Here is a 14,063-nt window from a genome sequence, read left to right as displayed (position 1 = left end):
GGAAGTCTTTTTCTTCTGGGCTTTCTTCACTGGCTAATGTAGGCCGTGGGCTTCCCTGGTGGCTCAGCTGGTAAAGAATCTGCCTGCAGTGCAGGAGACCTGGGTTTGATTCCTGGGTTGGGAGGATCCCCTGGAGGAGTGCACGGCAAGCCACTCCAGTATTCCTGCCTGGAGAATCCCCATGGACAGAGGAGCCTGGTGGGCTACGATCCATGGGGTCACAAAGAGTCGGACACGACTGAGTGACTAAGCACAGCACAATGTAGGCCTAGACTGATCTATGCCATGCTCTCCTGGCCTTCCACAGAGGAAGGAAGACTGTTGACAGTGGGATAAAATGGTACAGAGAAAAGCAGAGTGGCGACAGGGAGAATCTTAAGACTATCCTTTCCCCTGGATCTATCCAGACCTGAAGCCAAACCACTCTTTTCGTTGATGACTTACGAGCTAATCAATCCTTGGGGCTTTGGGCAGTGTGACCTGTTTCTACTGTCTGACACTGAAGGAGTTTTACATGACAGGTGAAGTGAGTGAGCAGCAAACTATTAGAGCTGGGAATCCTTTAAAAACCAGGTCTCACTGCTACCAAAGCTCACATGTATTTGCCATTTCCTACCTGAGGGACCAGAGGGGTGTGCTGAGGGATTCAGTATGGAGGGGCTAGACAGGTGGGAGAGGCTTTGAACATGCACCAGGCAGGGCAGCAGAAAGCCTGATGGGAGACTGAGCTTTAAGGGAAACCATTCAGCTCTACCCACTGGGGGAAATCTGTGTCACCTCAGACTTGTAACCCTTGCGAGAGAGTCAAGAGACATGACAACAGGACAATGACATATTTATTTACAACTGGACCAAAAAAAGGCATACAGGCATCTTTTAATTAAAAAAAATGATGATGATTAAAAAAGTCAGAAAAATTGATGTCTGAACTGTTTATGAGGAGTCTGTTTACCCACTCCCCCTGAAAAGAGAATCTCTTAGGGAAAAAAATTCAAGATGTGAATGAACAAGACTCCGTTTTCATACTCCACTGCTTGGGTTCCCTTTCCTCCAACCTGATTCTTGGTGGACGCCGCTTGGTACTGCAGAGTCACTGAGGCAAGGTTGAGAAGATCACTGGTTTGACTGGTGGAGCTGGTGAGGGCTGCTGGGAGAATCTGGGGGTGAGGGCGAGGGGAGTATGTTCCTAGCTTAGCCAGCATCCTGAGCTTTGTCTTGTGGTGGGGGTCCTAATGGGGCTGGAGCAAGGGTGAGCGGCTGTTACTTAAACCCTAGCCCCAGGGTGTGTTTGGTCTCTTGCAACTTGAGAGCAAAGGTCTGTGACAGGCATGGGGAAGGGCAGGGGTTAGGAAGAGGGGGTGCCGATGAAGAAGCCAGGCATCCGTGTCAGCTCCTCTTTCTAACTTAGGCTCCTTGCTTCTTCCTGGGACTCGGGGAAGGAATGACACAACTTATTTTTCACCTTCCTTCCTGCAAGTAGTGTTCGGGGTGTTCCCCAAAGGAGGCAAGAGTTCAGACAGGAAGTGGAGAGGCGGGGTCTGGCTAAAAGAGCTGTGTGTGGGCACGGAGGCTGGGGGATGTCAGGAAGAGAATGCCTCTTCCCAGTCATCTGAAGAAGACATCTGAGGTCTCCAGGCCTTGTCCTGCCCTGGAAGCGGGCAAGGAGAGGGCCTCCCACCAGCACACACTGCCAAGAGCAGCACACCGCCCCCCCCCCCCCCCCAACCCAGGAAGGGGCTGAGGAGCAATCTGAGGGGTGAGGACCCTCATCCAGACAGACACATGAATGCTTGGTTTGGCTCTGGAAATACTTGGCGCCAGATCCAGGGTTTCTTGGCACGAAAGACAGTCCATTGCAAGTCTCTCCTCTGGTCCAGCAAACTCCCGCTGCTCTGAACAGGGGCGATTCCTGCTGTCCTGGGGCACTTGGCGCTCAGTACTTCTGGGGGATTTCCTTGGCTCAACCAAGATCTGGGCTTGCTCCCAGTGACAAGATGACCAGAGGCCTGGTGGGGAGCCCCGCTTTGAGCAGCCCTGGGAGGAGGCTAGGGAGGAAGGAATAGGGAGGGGAAGGGGCTGGAAGAGGCTAGTTGGCACTGAGGATGCGAGTCCGGGCTGAGCTGTGCTTTGTCGCGGCATCAATGGCGAGGACGGGCAGCGAGAGGCTCAAAAGCCTCCCTGCAGCCCTGGCGTTTCCTCTTCCAGTTAGTCGTGGGGTAGCCAACAGCCCTGAGGAACTGAGGTGGAGACAGTGACCAGAACCCAGTGTCTTGGTGGATTTATCCATCCTGGATCCATTTGTTAAAAAAAAACTAAGGGAAAAAAACCCCAAACCAAAAATACACCTGAATAAACAGGTCCGAGAGTTCCTGCTGGAGGGAACTTCCTTAGCACTGAAGAAAAACAACCCACAAAAAACTCATCCCCATAGAACTGCAATAAGATGATGAAGAAAAATGCAAGATTTATCTACAGGCCTTCCCGCCCCCCACGCAGCCCCGGGATCCAGGAACACTGTGCCAGGAGTTACATTCCAAACGAGCAGGAGTTGTTTTATTTTACGTGCCTGCAGTTCCCTGTGCGGGGCGGCTTCCTGTCCGTGGATGGAGTGGGCCAGACCGTGGTCCACCCCCATCAGTCTATCTTCACAGCAGCGTAGATCTTGCGGACAAACATGTAGGCTGCATAGAAGCCGATGGTGCCCGTGAGGAGCCAGAAGGACAGGACCATGAGGGCCGTGTAGCCAAAGTAGAGGAGAGAGGGAATGAATTCGACGATGTCCAGCTGGGGCACAGACGGGGAGAGAAGGAGGACACTCTCAGTGCCAGCCTGCTGTGGCCAACCAGGTGTCCCCTGACTTTCGCCCAGACCTCGTGGGCAGGTAGTGAGGGGCAGGTGGGGCGCACAGCCAGGGTGAACCTTCATCAGCGCCAGGGCCTGTGCTCTGCCTTGGATCCTCACACTATCCAAATGGTGGGTTATTAACCCATTTTACAGAGGAGCTGGGATTTGAACCTGGAGTCAGAGGGCTAGGAGCCCAAGGCCCAAATCCACTGACCAGGCCATTCCTTGTCTGGGTAGGAGTCTTCCTCGGGAAGGGCCTGGGAGCTCACTGGGAGATGGGGCTGACCTCAGGCCCCACTGCCAGAATGACGAAGGCAGGAAAGGCCACAGCTGTCACTGCCCCACCCTCCAGTCCCCAGAACAGTGCAGTGAGACTAGTGGATGGCTGGAACACAGAAGTCGGGGGAGGAGAGAGGTGTTCACAGCTCCTGACTTTAGGACCAGAGAGTCACCTTGAGCCTGTCTCAGCCCATGGCGCTCTCCACCTGAACGTGCTCTGTCACTTTTGTTACCATCTCCCGGGGAGTCATGGAGAGTTGATCGTGGAGCATCTGAACTCCTTAGCAGAGTTCTCAGACCTGGGCAGGGATGCCAGGTAATCTGTCGTGTGGTGGGCTTTGCTGCGCCAAGTGGAGCTAATCTGGGACCTTGGTATCAAGACCTGCCTGCCCACCAGGGCCTGAGTGGGCAGACACATGGTCACAAAATGCCAGGAGTCCACAAGAAAACAGTAAGGGTCTCTGTTTGAGACCATCTCCCTGAAGTCAAATAGCCACAAACTGGGGGATGAAGGCCATGTTTTCCAGCTCAACCACATCTCTTTTTTATGAGCTTTCTTGTGGCTGATGGTGGGGTGAAGGTGATAGGGGGAACGGAGTAGTGGTAAATCCAGTGGGAAAACCAGAAAAGGAATGGGGCAAAATGGCGGTGCTGGAAAGCTCCTTAGAGTTCAGACAGGCCAAGGCCATCATGGTTCAGACAAGGCTCTCAGGCTGGCTTTAGGGCAGAGGAGAAAGCCTCGGGCAGAAGCAGGAAGGGCAGGAGGCTGAGCTGTGACCATTGTGTGGGGAGCTATGGAAGCAGGCTTCGCTTGCCCAGCACTGGCTCTTGTCTTCCTCTTTCCTGGGGTCTTGGGTACCCACTCCCCACTCCGTGGTCCTGTTGGAGCGGTCAGTCCAGTACAAGCCTAAGCTAGTCAATCTGAGCACACCGGCCTACTGGACATGAGGAATAGTGAGGGTGTCATATGACCTGGGCCAGTGAGCACCTTCCCTGGGACTGGTAACATGAGGACAGAGGAAACACTTTCTTTTATCTCTAGGGCTGCAAAGCTGAGAAGAGACTCTACGGCTGCTACTGGCCATCCTTCTACTTTGTGAAAAGATACTACCTGCAGACTGAAGCCAAGAAAACACACACAGAGCTGAGGTATAAACACAGAGCCCTGACATCATTTAAGCTGCTGGATCTAACCAAGCCTGAAGCTGCACTTCAACTTCTTATTAAACTTACATAAGCCAAAACATTTTCCTTTTTTGCTTAAGCCAGCTGGAACTGGGTTTTGGTCACCTTCCATTCAGAAGAGTTTCTGATAAGTAGGGAAGGGAAATTAGATTTGTTTTGCAGGATTCCAGGAATAAGATTGGTCTGAAGATGGAGTTTACAGCGAGGCAGATTTCAGTGTGAATCAAGGAAGACCTTAATAATGACAAGAGCTATCTAAAGAGAATGGGAGCATCAGGAGGGAATGCCCTCAGTCACTGATGTGCTAGAACAGGGGTCAGCAAGCTTCTTCTTAAAGGGACAGATTATATTGGGTTGGCCAAAAAGTTCATTCAGATTTTTCTGAAGATAGTATGGACAAACCCGATCAAACTTGTGGCCAAGCCAACAGCTGAGGCCATGTGGTCTCTGTCAAAACTACAGTACTCTGCCACTGTAGTGTAAAAACAGCCTGGACAACATGTAAATGAATGACCACCAATAAAACTGTTTACAGCAGCAGGCCTGCGGGCCCACAGGCCACCGCTGACTGACTCCTTAGCAAGGTGGTCCTTTGTTGGGATTTGAGGAAGGGCCCAGTCAGGGAACTGGAGGCAGGGGTGGGAACTTTCCTCAAATATCTGGATAGTCCTTTCCAACCTGATGTTTTGGGAAAGGGAATTCTAACCTTCACTTGGTTAGCCTATGGCTCTAGTTTAGTTTCAAAATATAGCTTGGTTATAAGCAGAGGGCTTCTTGCTTTGGAAACCCAAAATACAGTGGGTAAGATCGTCTTCAGTGTAAATCTCGGAGGTGACACAGGGTCCACCAAAACGACTCTCAGACTCCCCTCAGTGGCCCATCTGATTACTGTTATGTGTACACCTACCAAACCTGGCGTGGGGATCTGTTTGGACTCTTAAGCTACCTTTTGGGGGCCATGAGCTCTGTGAGTACAGCTGAGCTCCTCAATCTGAGTGCTAAAGGCTACTTCAGCAGTTTCTGTTCTTATCTCTTTAACTCTTCTCATTTACATTTATTCTTTCATGTTATTGTTCATTTTACGCGTCTTCTTTTCTTTTTTCTCCCTTTTTTTTTTTTTCCTCCCTGTCCTCTTGAAGTGAACACTGTATTACCTTACTTCCTCTTAAAAGCACTGTAAGGTGATACACTTCCTTTTAGCTCTGCTTTGGTTGTCATCTCACAGGTTCTTCGTACAACATTCTCACTGTCGTTTATCCTGAAGGCTTTTGTCACCCAAACATATTCTCTTTCCAAAGAGATTCTGTTCTAAGAGAGGAACAGTTCTAGAATGACCCTGGGCCTCCCCATTCTTGGTAGAAAAGTAAGATTTGGACACTAGAGGCTTTTCCCCAGCAACCCCTCCCTACAGTCCTGCCCTAAAAGGGCAAAGTGTCTCCCTCATGCAGGGTGGTACCTTGTTAACAAAATAAAAGATGGCATAGACCAGGACGTAGAATGCAGATCCCCCGGAGACTAGGAAATTCCTCCACCACCAGCGGTAATCCTGAGGAGGAAACAGAGGAGGGTCACTGCTGTCTCCAGGCAGAATCTCTTCCCCGTTTCACAGCTGCCTGAGGAGCTTAAAGACCCTGTATAAGGATGGTAATATTTGGGGTCATGTGAAGGTTTTATGCCTTGACTGTAATGGTGGTTACACGACTGCATGCATTTCAAAACTTACACAACTATAGACTAAACAGGGTGAACATTACTGTTAATAAGTTACATCTCAATTTAAAAAATCAACAAGAAAAGAACAGTATTAACATTAGCATTTCGGAGCAAACGTTCACCAAAGGCCACGTCCTGTTCTAGGTGCTTATTGTGAATCAGCTCAGAGTTCATGCAGCAGCCCTCTGCGTTAGGTCTGGAAGGCACGCAGAGGTTAAATGACTGCCCAAGAACTACTGGAGGAGCCAGGGTTTCAGCTCAGGCTGTCTGTCCCAGAGCCCTGGCTTTGCTCGCTCTGCCAAGAGATAGTCCCCAGATGGAGGGCTGGTTACCCAAATGGCGCCAGCTGTTGAAGAAATCCCTACTGGAGTGGACTCGGTACTCACAAGTACTGTCATGAGGTCGAGGTGACCTCCACCCACGAGTCTACAGCTGAACAAATGGAAGCTCGGCAAGGGGAAGTGACGCACTTGTCCAAGGCCTCAGAAGACGTGGGACCACATGGGAAACCCAGTTTCCCTGACCCATTCGATGCTGGCCCCAGCTCCCCCTACCCCCAAGTGCTGGCCACATTCCCCTCACCTCTGCACACAGCTGGAAGTACACCATGACGATGCTGATCTGTGAACAGGACACCACCAGGATGATAAAGACGAGGAACAGGAAGCCGAAAAGGTAATAGAACTGATTCTCCCAGATTGCCTGCAGATACATCAGAGCCGGCCTTCAGTGAGCCCGCCCTCTGCCCCTGCAGTCCCTGCCTGTGCTCAGGAACTCCATCCTTCAGTCGGGACTGGCAGGAATGGAGACCCATCACGACCACTGAGGCCTGTGGTCCTGGCTTGTGCCTGGCCTGGTCTCTCCTCTCTGGAGCAGAGGGTGAGCCAGGCTGTCCCTAGGGAGGGGCTGGGGCATGGCTGATCCTACCATGGGTAGGCCCTGGCCTGAACTCAGCAGCTTGTGGAAAATAACAAATCCCACCCCAATCAAAATTACACAGCAGCCACCACTACCTGGGATGGCTCGCCATGCGCCAGGCACAGTGCTACGTGCTTTACGCACACAACTCCACATGTCAGCCTGTGAAAGGGTGGCCTTTTACAGTGAAGGAGGCAAGGTTCAGAGAGGTCAGTGACTGGCCTGGGGTCACACGAACAGAACAGAGGAGGCCCCCTGGGCAGGCAGCCAACCTGTCCCAGGCAGGGCTGGGTGGGCGAGGGGGTATCAGCTGGGCGAGCTGGGCCACTCCAAAGGTGCGGTTGCTTGTCCAGCACCGATTTAGGGCAAAGCCCTCTCTCTGTGCTGGACACCGAGCTGGGTCAGCTGGCCTTAGATGGCTCTGAAGAACCCTTCTGCCAGCTTTCATCTGGGCAGGCCTGAGAGAGGAGCAGTCATCATTAAAATAGCAGCTATGAGTTACGAAGCAATTCCTGAATGTCAAGCACTGTGCCTTTTACAGACATTATCATGTTCAAGCCTCATGAAGATCCTGAGAATTAAGCACCATTTCCCACATTTTCCTAGCAGTTCTGAGTAACTGAGATAGGTAAAGACACGTGCAGACCCAGAAATCAAAGCAGATGCAACAATGCTATTAATAAAGGTGGTGACTAATGGCAATATTGCTAACACAGCCAAAGCAGCTTCTAGAAATTCACTGAGCCCCTCCCACACCAGACCCTGTCCACATGGCACATCTCACTTCACCTTCCCAGCTGTTGTGAGAGGCAGGACTGTTACTATATTTTAGGATGAAGAGTGGGGGCTAAGAGAGGTTAAAATTTCTGTCTGAAATTTCATAGACAGTAAGTGGCAGAGCACCTGAGCAGGGGGGTGGGGACAAGGCTGGTGCGGGTGAAGGTGAGGGGTGGGAGCAGGTAGCAGTACTCACACTGAAAATGAAGAAAAGCTCGATGAACATGGCACCAAAGGGCAGGATCCCAGCCATTAGAATACTGCAGAGAACGGGAGGGTTAACACTGCTGGAAGACCTGGGCCACTGGAAGCTTCGGGCTCCCTCCTGAGCCAGTGAGAATGAGCCCACTAACACAGTGGGGTAGGTCTAGTGCTTCTGGCATGCTTTTGTACCACTACAGACATTCAAGAAGTATGCACCACTCTCCCCATTTATAGATGGGAAAACTGAAGTACAGAGAAGGGGAGTGTCTAGTCCAAGGTCCTATAGGTAGTTGTAACCTGTCACCCTGCACCTTTCCACCCCACCCCTGCCTGGCCAACACCTAGTCTGGCTACAACTGGGTCCTATCTTGGAGTGAAGCTGAGCTCTTATGAAGTCTACCAGAGTCAGCCATGGTGCAGCCCCTGCCTGGGAGGGTACCCTCGCCCAAGTCTTCCCAAGGAGACGGCTCAGCGAAGTGTCAGCTTTGTGGACCCCAGAAGCCCCCGCCTGGCCCCTGCTAAAGACTCACCCCACGAATCGGTTCATGTACCACCGCTGCTCAGGAATCTGCCGGGGAATCTGGTTGGTGCGCACAGGGTTGTCATATGGCTGCTTACGGAAGCCAAAGTAGTAACCCAGGTAGACGAGGGGCAGGGAGATCCCGAACCACATGCAGAGCAGGGCCACCATAGTGGGAAAGGGCACCTGTGGGCAGAGCACTGTGAGGCTCCACGAGCCCTGAAGCCCAGGCCAGGGGCCATGCAGTGGGGCAGGGGCCTTCTGGGCCCCAGGGCAGGAAGGGCTCAGCAGGACACCACGGTGGGGAAGCTTCTACAGACACACCCCACACAGGGCTCCTGGCCAGACCATCCTGGGGTGGACCCCAGCCCTGGCAAAAGTGGAGGACAGATGGAGGACCAGCTGAGCCATGAAGTGAAGAAGGAACCACGGCATCCCACAGGAGCTTGTCACCAGGGAGGATGTGGGGAAAGAACAAGGGAGGGCCTGAGAACCGGAAGGGGAGATGAAGGGCCAGAATAAAGGGAAATTACATGTGCTATGTTAAGTGGAAAAAAAAAACAGAAGTACACAGATAGTGTGTTTCCAATTTTGTTCAATGAAAACACCACACTATACCACTAAGTGAAAAGCAGGATATCAAGCTGTATGTACAGGAGTCCATTTTAATTAAAATACCCCAATACTTAAACATGCATACACGCCTAGAGAGGCCTATGACAAAAAGTTAACAGTCCTTCCTCAGATGGGGTACAGGGGATTGCAATTGATTTTTCATTTTCTTCTTTAATCCCCATTTGCAGTCTTACATTTTTCATGCAAAATGAAAGAAATAAATTAATATTTGTAAAGTATTTAGAACAAAATTTATTCCAAAGTAAGCACTATATGTTTGCTATTATTTTATAATTTTACAATTACATTATTCTATTTTAAATACATCTAAAAAGAGGTTGAGATGAGACAGGATGAGATGGTTGGATGGCATCACTGATTCAATGGACATGAGTTTGAGCAAACTCTGGGAGGTCATGGAAGACAGGGAAGCCTGGCATGCTGTAGTCCATGGTGTCGCAAAGAGTTGGACATGACTTAGCGACTGAACAACAACAAAAATAAGTTAGAAGACTGCAAAGATAGGAAATTCCCTAGCTAGGACTCTCTGCTTCCACTGCAGGTTTGATCCCTGGTTAGAGAACTAAGATCCTGCAAGTCACACAGTGCAATCAAAGAAAAAAAAAAAGACTGTAAAAACATATTAAAGATCTACATTAACTTTTCTGTACTTTCCAAAATTTCTACAATGAGTGTTTACGGTGAGCAGCTGGAAATTGGGAGGAAAATGTTGAGAGAGAGAAGGGAGACAGGTATTAAAAAAGAGGAAGTGAGGGGAAGAACAGGACCCGGTCTTTCCTGAGGGCAGCTCCCTGGACTGCTGGGAAGAACCCAATACTCCACAGCCTGGACTGTGGGCCCCACCCAAGGCCCTTCAATGGGTACCTCAGTGAGAGGGAGGCAGTTCCCTCCACTGAGGCTGGGATGGCAAATGCCGATCCCACCTCTCTCACAGCTCATCAATCAAGACCATCTTCCCATCTCCAACTGAGTCCACAATCCTCGAACGGGGGCTGGCAGGGACATGACGAGGAGAGCCTCGTTTTGGGATCCTGGCCTCATCAAGTCACACCAGGCAGCTTTCCCTTGGTTGAGACAAGGGAAATTCCCCAGTTGGCCCCTGGACTGTGGAAACCTCCTTTTAGAGAAGTGAGCTTTAGGCAGCTGTCTGAAAAGAGTCCATGGGAGGGTCACGGCAGATGGATGCACAGGGCTGGGGAAACCCTGGCCAGCCCTCAGCCCCCAGGGCTGGGAACAGACCTCTGGGGACTCAGAAAAGGGAAGGAAACAGCAGGAAGTCACCTGAGGGGATGGGTCCAGCACAGCTGGCCCTCCCTGGCTGGGGAGGGCACTTACCGCTCCTGAGGAGTGCTTGCCCCAGATGAAGCAATTCAACACGAAGCAGATGCCAAAAACCACGCCAGGATACAGTGTCGCCGTCTGGAAGCGAGAGACACCAGGCTGGGGAGCTGTGTCTCGGGGGCTCACCTGCCCCCTAGTCGGGGCACCCAGACTAGAGGTTCCCAAGCCCTCCTGTCCTGGAGGACTCAGCGTCAAGATAATCCCTTCCAGAAAGCACTCCCTGACCTCGAGACTACGCGGGCCTCCTGTTCTGTCCTTCTAGATCCCTGGACCGCTCCTCCCTTGCCCTCACTCAAGTTCGTGATCTCATGCTGTTGTGACCCCACAGATGTGAGGTCTTGGGAGGACCGTGTCCTGCTCACGATGTGCTCCCAGCACTCAGAGCACAGTGTGCTCAGTAAGCATTTGTTGAATAGGAATGACCAGATAAAACTAGTAAACATATTGGTCTGCACCTCAACCCAAACCGTCTGGAGTGGTGGGGAAGCTTTAACTGAGTCTTAAGGGCGGCAGGTGCTGGCCTCCAAGTGCATGATCTCACCTAACCCTCACTACAGGCCTAGATGGGAAGGACCACCACTAGCTCTTTTTAAGAAGAGGACAGTGAGGCTCAGCCATTTTACATGTAAAATACCCCCATGCTAACTTCACACAGCCAGCTAAGGGTGTAGCAGAGGTTCAGACCCCGGCTGTCTGACTGCAGAGGCCCCGCCTCTGACACCCTGTGGGGTATTCTATCCAGTCAGGATGGGCTCAGGCACAGTGAACCAAAGCTTTAGACTCACAGTTGAGCCTTCTTCACTACTGTGGCTGGCTGAGCACCCAAGAGAGCTGCCCGTCACAATGTCGGAAGCGCCCTGCAATCTGGCGCTCAGCCTCATGGCCAGTTTTATTTATCTTTGGCCCATAGCCTCCCACACTCACTAACTGGCCACTGCCCCTCCACGTCTCTGACTCTGGCCCTTTATCAAAGGTACAGTTAATAGCATTTCAGGTATCCGCTTCCTGAGTGTCAATGCTGAACTGGTGACCTGCCATGTACAGTTTCTTGCATCCACACAACAACCTGGAGACACCAGTGCCCTGTGGATAGATGAGGAAACCAAGGCTCAGAGAGCTGGTCAAGGTTACCAACCAAGGAGAGAACTGGGCCAGGACTGGGATCCAGGAGATTCCAGAACCTGAGGCTGCCCTGCTGGCTGCTTCCATCCAATGGAAACTCTCCTCTCCAAGGCCCAGCTCAAATGTCACTTCCTCCTTCCTGTCTGTCCTGGTTTATTCTGCTGTGTAGCAGGGAATTTCTTGTCTGTCCTCCTGGCTGAAATTTATGGACTGGCCACTGTGCTAGATACGAGGAAGAACAGGGAAAAAGTTCAGATCCACAAATGGAGAACAACACATGTGGCACTCGTAGGCACAAGGCTTTGCCCTGGCCCTTTTGGGGTGCCAAGGAAGACACTGAAGTCAGAATCAGGGAAGGAGAAGGGAGCTAAGACTTAGCCACCCACACAGGTGCCAGAGGAGAGGCGTGGTTGTACACCTGCATGACTGGAGCAGAGGCCCGCCTGGGAAGGGGGGCAGAGCTCCATACCAGGGATGGGTCACAATCTTGCAGGGAAACTAGGGAGGTCTAGCGGAGCCAAGGGTCCATGAGAAAGGCAAAGAAGCCTGAATGTGGCCAAGAGTCTTAGGGATGGAGATGGGAAGGAACTCATGCGCTAGTTGGCAGGTGATCCATCCACACTTGATAGATGAGGGCAGGCAGCCACCCAGGTGTCTGCCTTGGGGCCTGGGTGAATGCTGGCAGACAGGGTTTGTGCTGGGACCCACCCAGGGAGACTTGGAGGGTATCTGGTGGGAGACTTCATCAGTGAAGTCTCACCAGGGGAGAAGAGGGCTGGGTTTTACAGTTCTGAACATCCCTGGTTCTCAGTACACAGCAGCCCAAGGAAAACATCTGATGCATCAAGCATTCATAGCAGCCTGAGAAAAACACCTGACGCATGATGAATTCAGGAAACTTTTTTGATCTTTCCAGAACAATTGAAGCTCTTCCATACTGAGGGCTTACTAAGTGCCAGGAGTGTTAGCTAGATTTGGGCTAGCCTGAGTTCCCCTGAGTTTTCGAAAACTATGAGAATGGTTTCAGAAGGCTGGGTCTAGAGGCTTTTCCCAGTTTGGCAAAAGGGGTTTCCCTGGTCCTCTAAGGGCTCTCTTGCTCTAGAAGGGGCTCAGGACTCCTAGGTGTCCTCTTGTTTCCCAGGTGCTCTCTCTTCTGCTGCCAAGAACTCTCCTCACCACCAGGACAGCGATTGTCAGGAGCTGACCCTACTCAAGAGGAACGGCGGCACCAATTCTGGCAAGCAGGCCAACAGGGACGTGGGGCCCGGCCTCTCCCACCTGTGGCAGATAATTCTCTCTTTACTCTGCTGGGCAGGGTGTTCTCCCAGCAGCCCTGCTGATCAGGTTTTGACCTTAAACTTTTGACAGCTGGGCTTGGTGCCTAACTCCTATTATTCTGAATTCCCTATTTCTATTTGTTCTTGAGCCATGGGACAACACAGGCTAAAGATCACCTTATTTCAATTCCCTCTTTTCATCAATGTGGCAACTAAGGCCTTCAGAGGTAAGCACCCATGGGTGAGGTGAGAGCCCAGGGCTCCTCCTTGGGTGCACCCCTCCCACCCCTCGTGCTGCTGTCCAGCCTCTGGCCTTGAACACCCCCCAGGACGTGCCTCTGCTGCTCCTGAGGAGCCCAGGAGGAAGCGCCTCGGCTCCCCACCAGCACAGGGAGGAGATGTGGGACACTTACACAGAAGGCCCCTTTCTTCCACCGATGGCCCTTCAGAGTGCGGTACAGGCGGCCGGCTGAGAATCCACCAAACACCCTGTGGGGAAATGGCGGGGGTCCACACCAAGGAGACCTGTTAGCTGAAGCGGAGACTGCCTGAGTCAGCCCCGAGTCCCTCAGACACACCTACCCCATGAACATGAAGAGGAAGCAGGCCGTGGTCATGAGCGCTCCCCGGCTGGAGGGTGATAGCATCCCGAGCATGGCCACAACTGAGGAGGGAGTGGGGAGAGAGGGAAAGTCAGGGTCTCTAGGCCCCAGGGCCCCATCCGGGCCGGCTGACAGGGCCCTGGCACAGGTGAAGCTAGATGAGGCTCCCTTGGCCCTCCTCTCTACAAGAGAAGACTGGGTCTTAGCTGGGGTTCAGAGGGGTGCAGCAGTTATTATACCTCAGCAAAAAAAGAAAAGTAGGCAGACTGACTTCAGTACTGCCTATAACCACTATATAATCATTTGGGGGGTGTTTTCTGAGAAAAGAGACCTGATTCCAGTCTAATCCTGGCGTGGAAAGGGGTAGGTCATATAATGCCTGGCTGCAAATGGAGGCCAACCTCCCCGTGCTGATCCGTGGCTTCACTGGAAGTGTGGCTGTGGGGGGGCTATGGATGGTGCTGGAAAGATCTGAGGAGCAAAGCACTGGGGCCTGTGGCTGAGAGGACCAGCCCTTCTGCTGGGACAGATGCTTCTGTCTGGCCCAGAGATGCTGACAAATCCCTCTGCCCCAGGAAGGGAAGCCCACTCCTCAGACTCAGGCCTGTGGTGCTTCCCCACCCCCCACCCCAGCCCCGCAGTCCA

At 52.1% G+C, this 14,063-nt stretch overlaps 1 protein-coding gene across 4 annotated transcripts in view; it reads right to left on the bottom strand.

Moving 5' to 3' along the window:
- Positions 1 to 818: 818 nt before the first annotated feature.
- TM9SF4 (transmembrane 9 superfamily member 4) overlaps positions 819 to 14,063 on the bottom strand; it is a 51,018-nt gene continuing 37,773 nt past the window's right edge. For all 4 annotated transcript variants that reach the window (XM_065921811.1, XM_065921814.1, XM_065921813.1 and 1 more), the window contains exons 11-18: positions 13,399 to 13,480; positions 13,230 to 13,305; positions 10,412 to 10,495; positions 8,451 to 8,626; positions 7,913 to 7,976; positions 6,604 to 6,723; positions 5,765 to 5,854; positions 819 to 2,784 (exon numbers count right to left, since the gene is read on the bottom strand). In XM_065921811.1, coding sequence (XP_065777883.1) covers positions 2,635 to 2,784; positions 5,765 to 5,854; positions 6,604 to 6,723; positions 7,913 to 7,976; positions 8,451 to 8,626; positions 10,412 to 10,495; positions 13,230 to 13,305; positions 13,399 to 13,480 — 842 coding nt within the window. In that variant the 3' untranslated portion in view covers positions 819 to 2,634. The remainder of the gene's footprint in view (positions 2,785 to 5,764; positions 5,855 to 6,603; positions 6,724 to 7,912; positions 7,977 to 8,450; positions 8,627 to 10,411; positions 10,496 to 13,229; positions 13,306 to 13,398; positions 13,481 to 14,063) is intronic.

The sequence above is a fragment of the Muntiacus reevesi genome, chromosome 2, assembly GCF_963930625.1.
Source record: "Muntiacus reevesi chromosome 2, mMunRee1.1, whole genome shotgun sequence".
NCBI lineage: Eukaryota > Metazoa > Chordata > Mammalia > Artiodactyla > Cervidae > Muntiacus > Muntiacus reevesi.
Note: the sequence above shows the minus strand (reverse complement) of the source record. Positions and strands in the feature narration are given on the sequence as shown.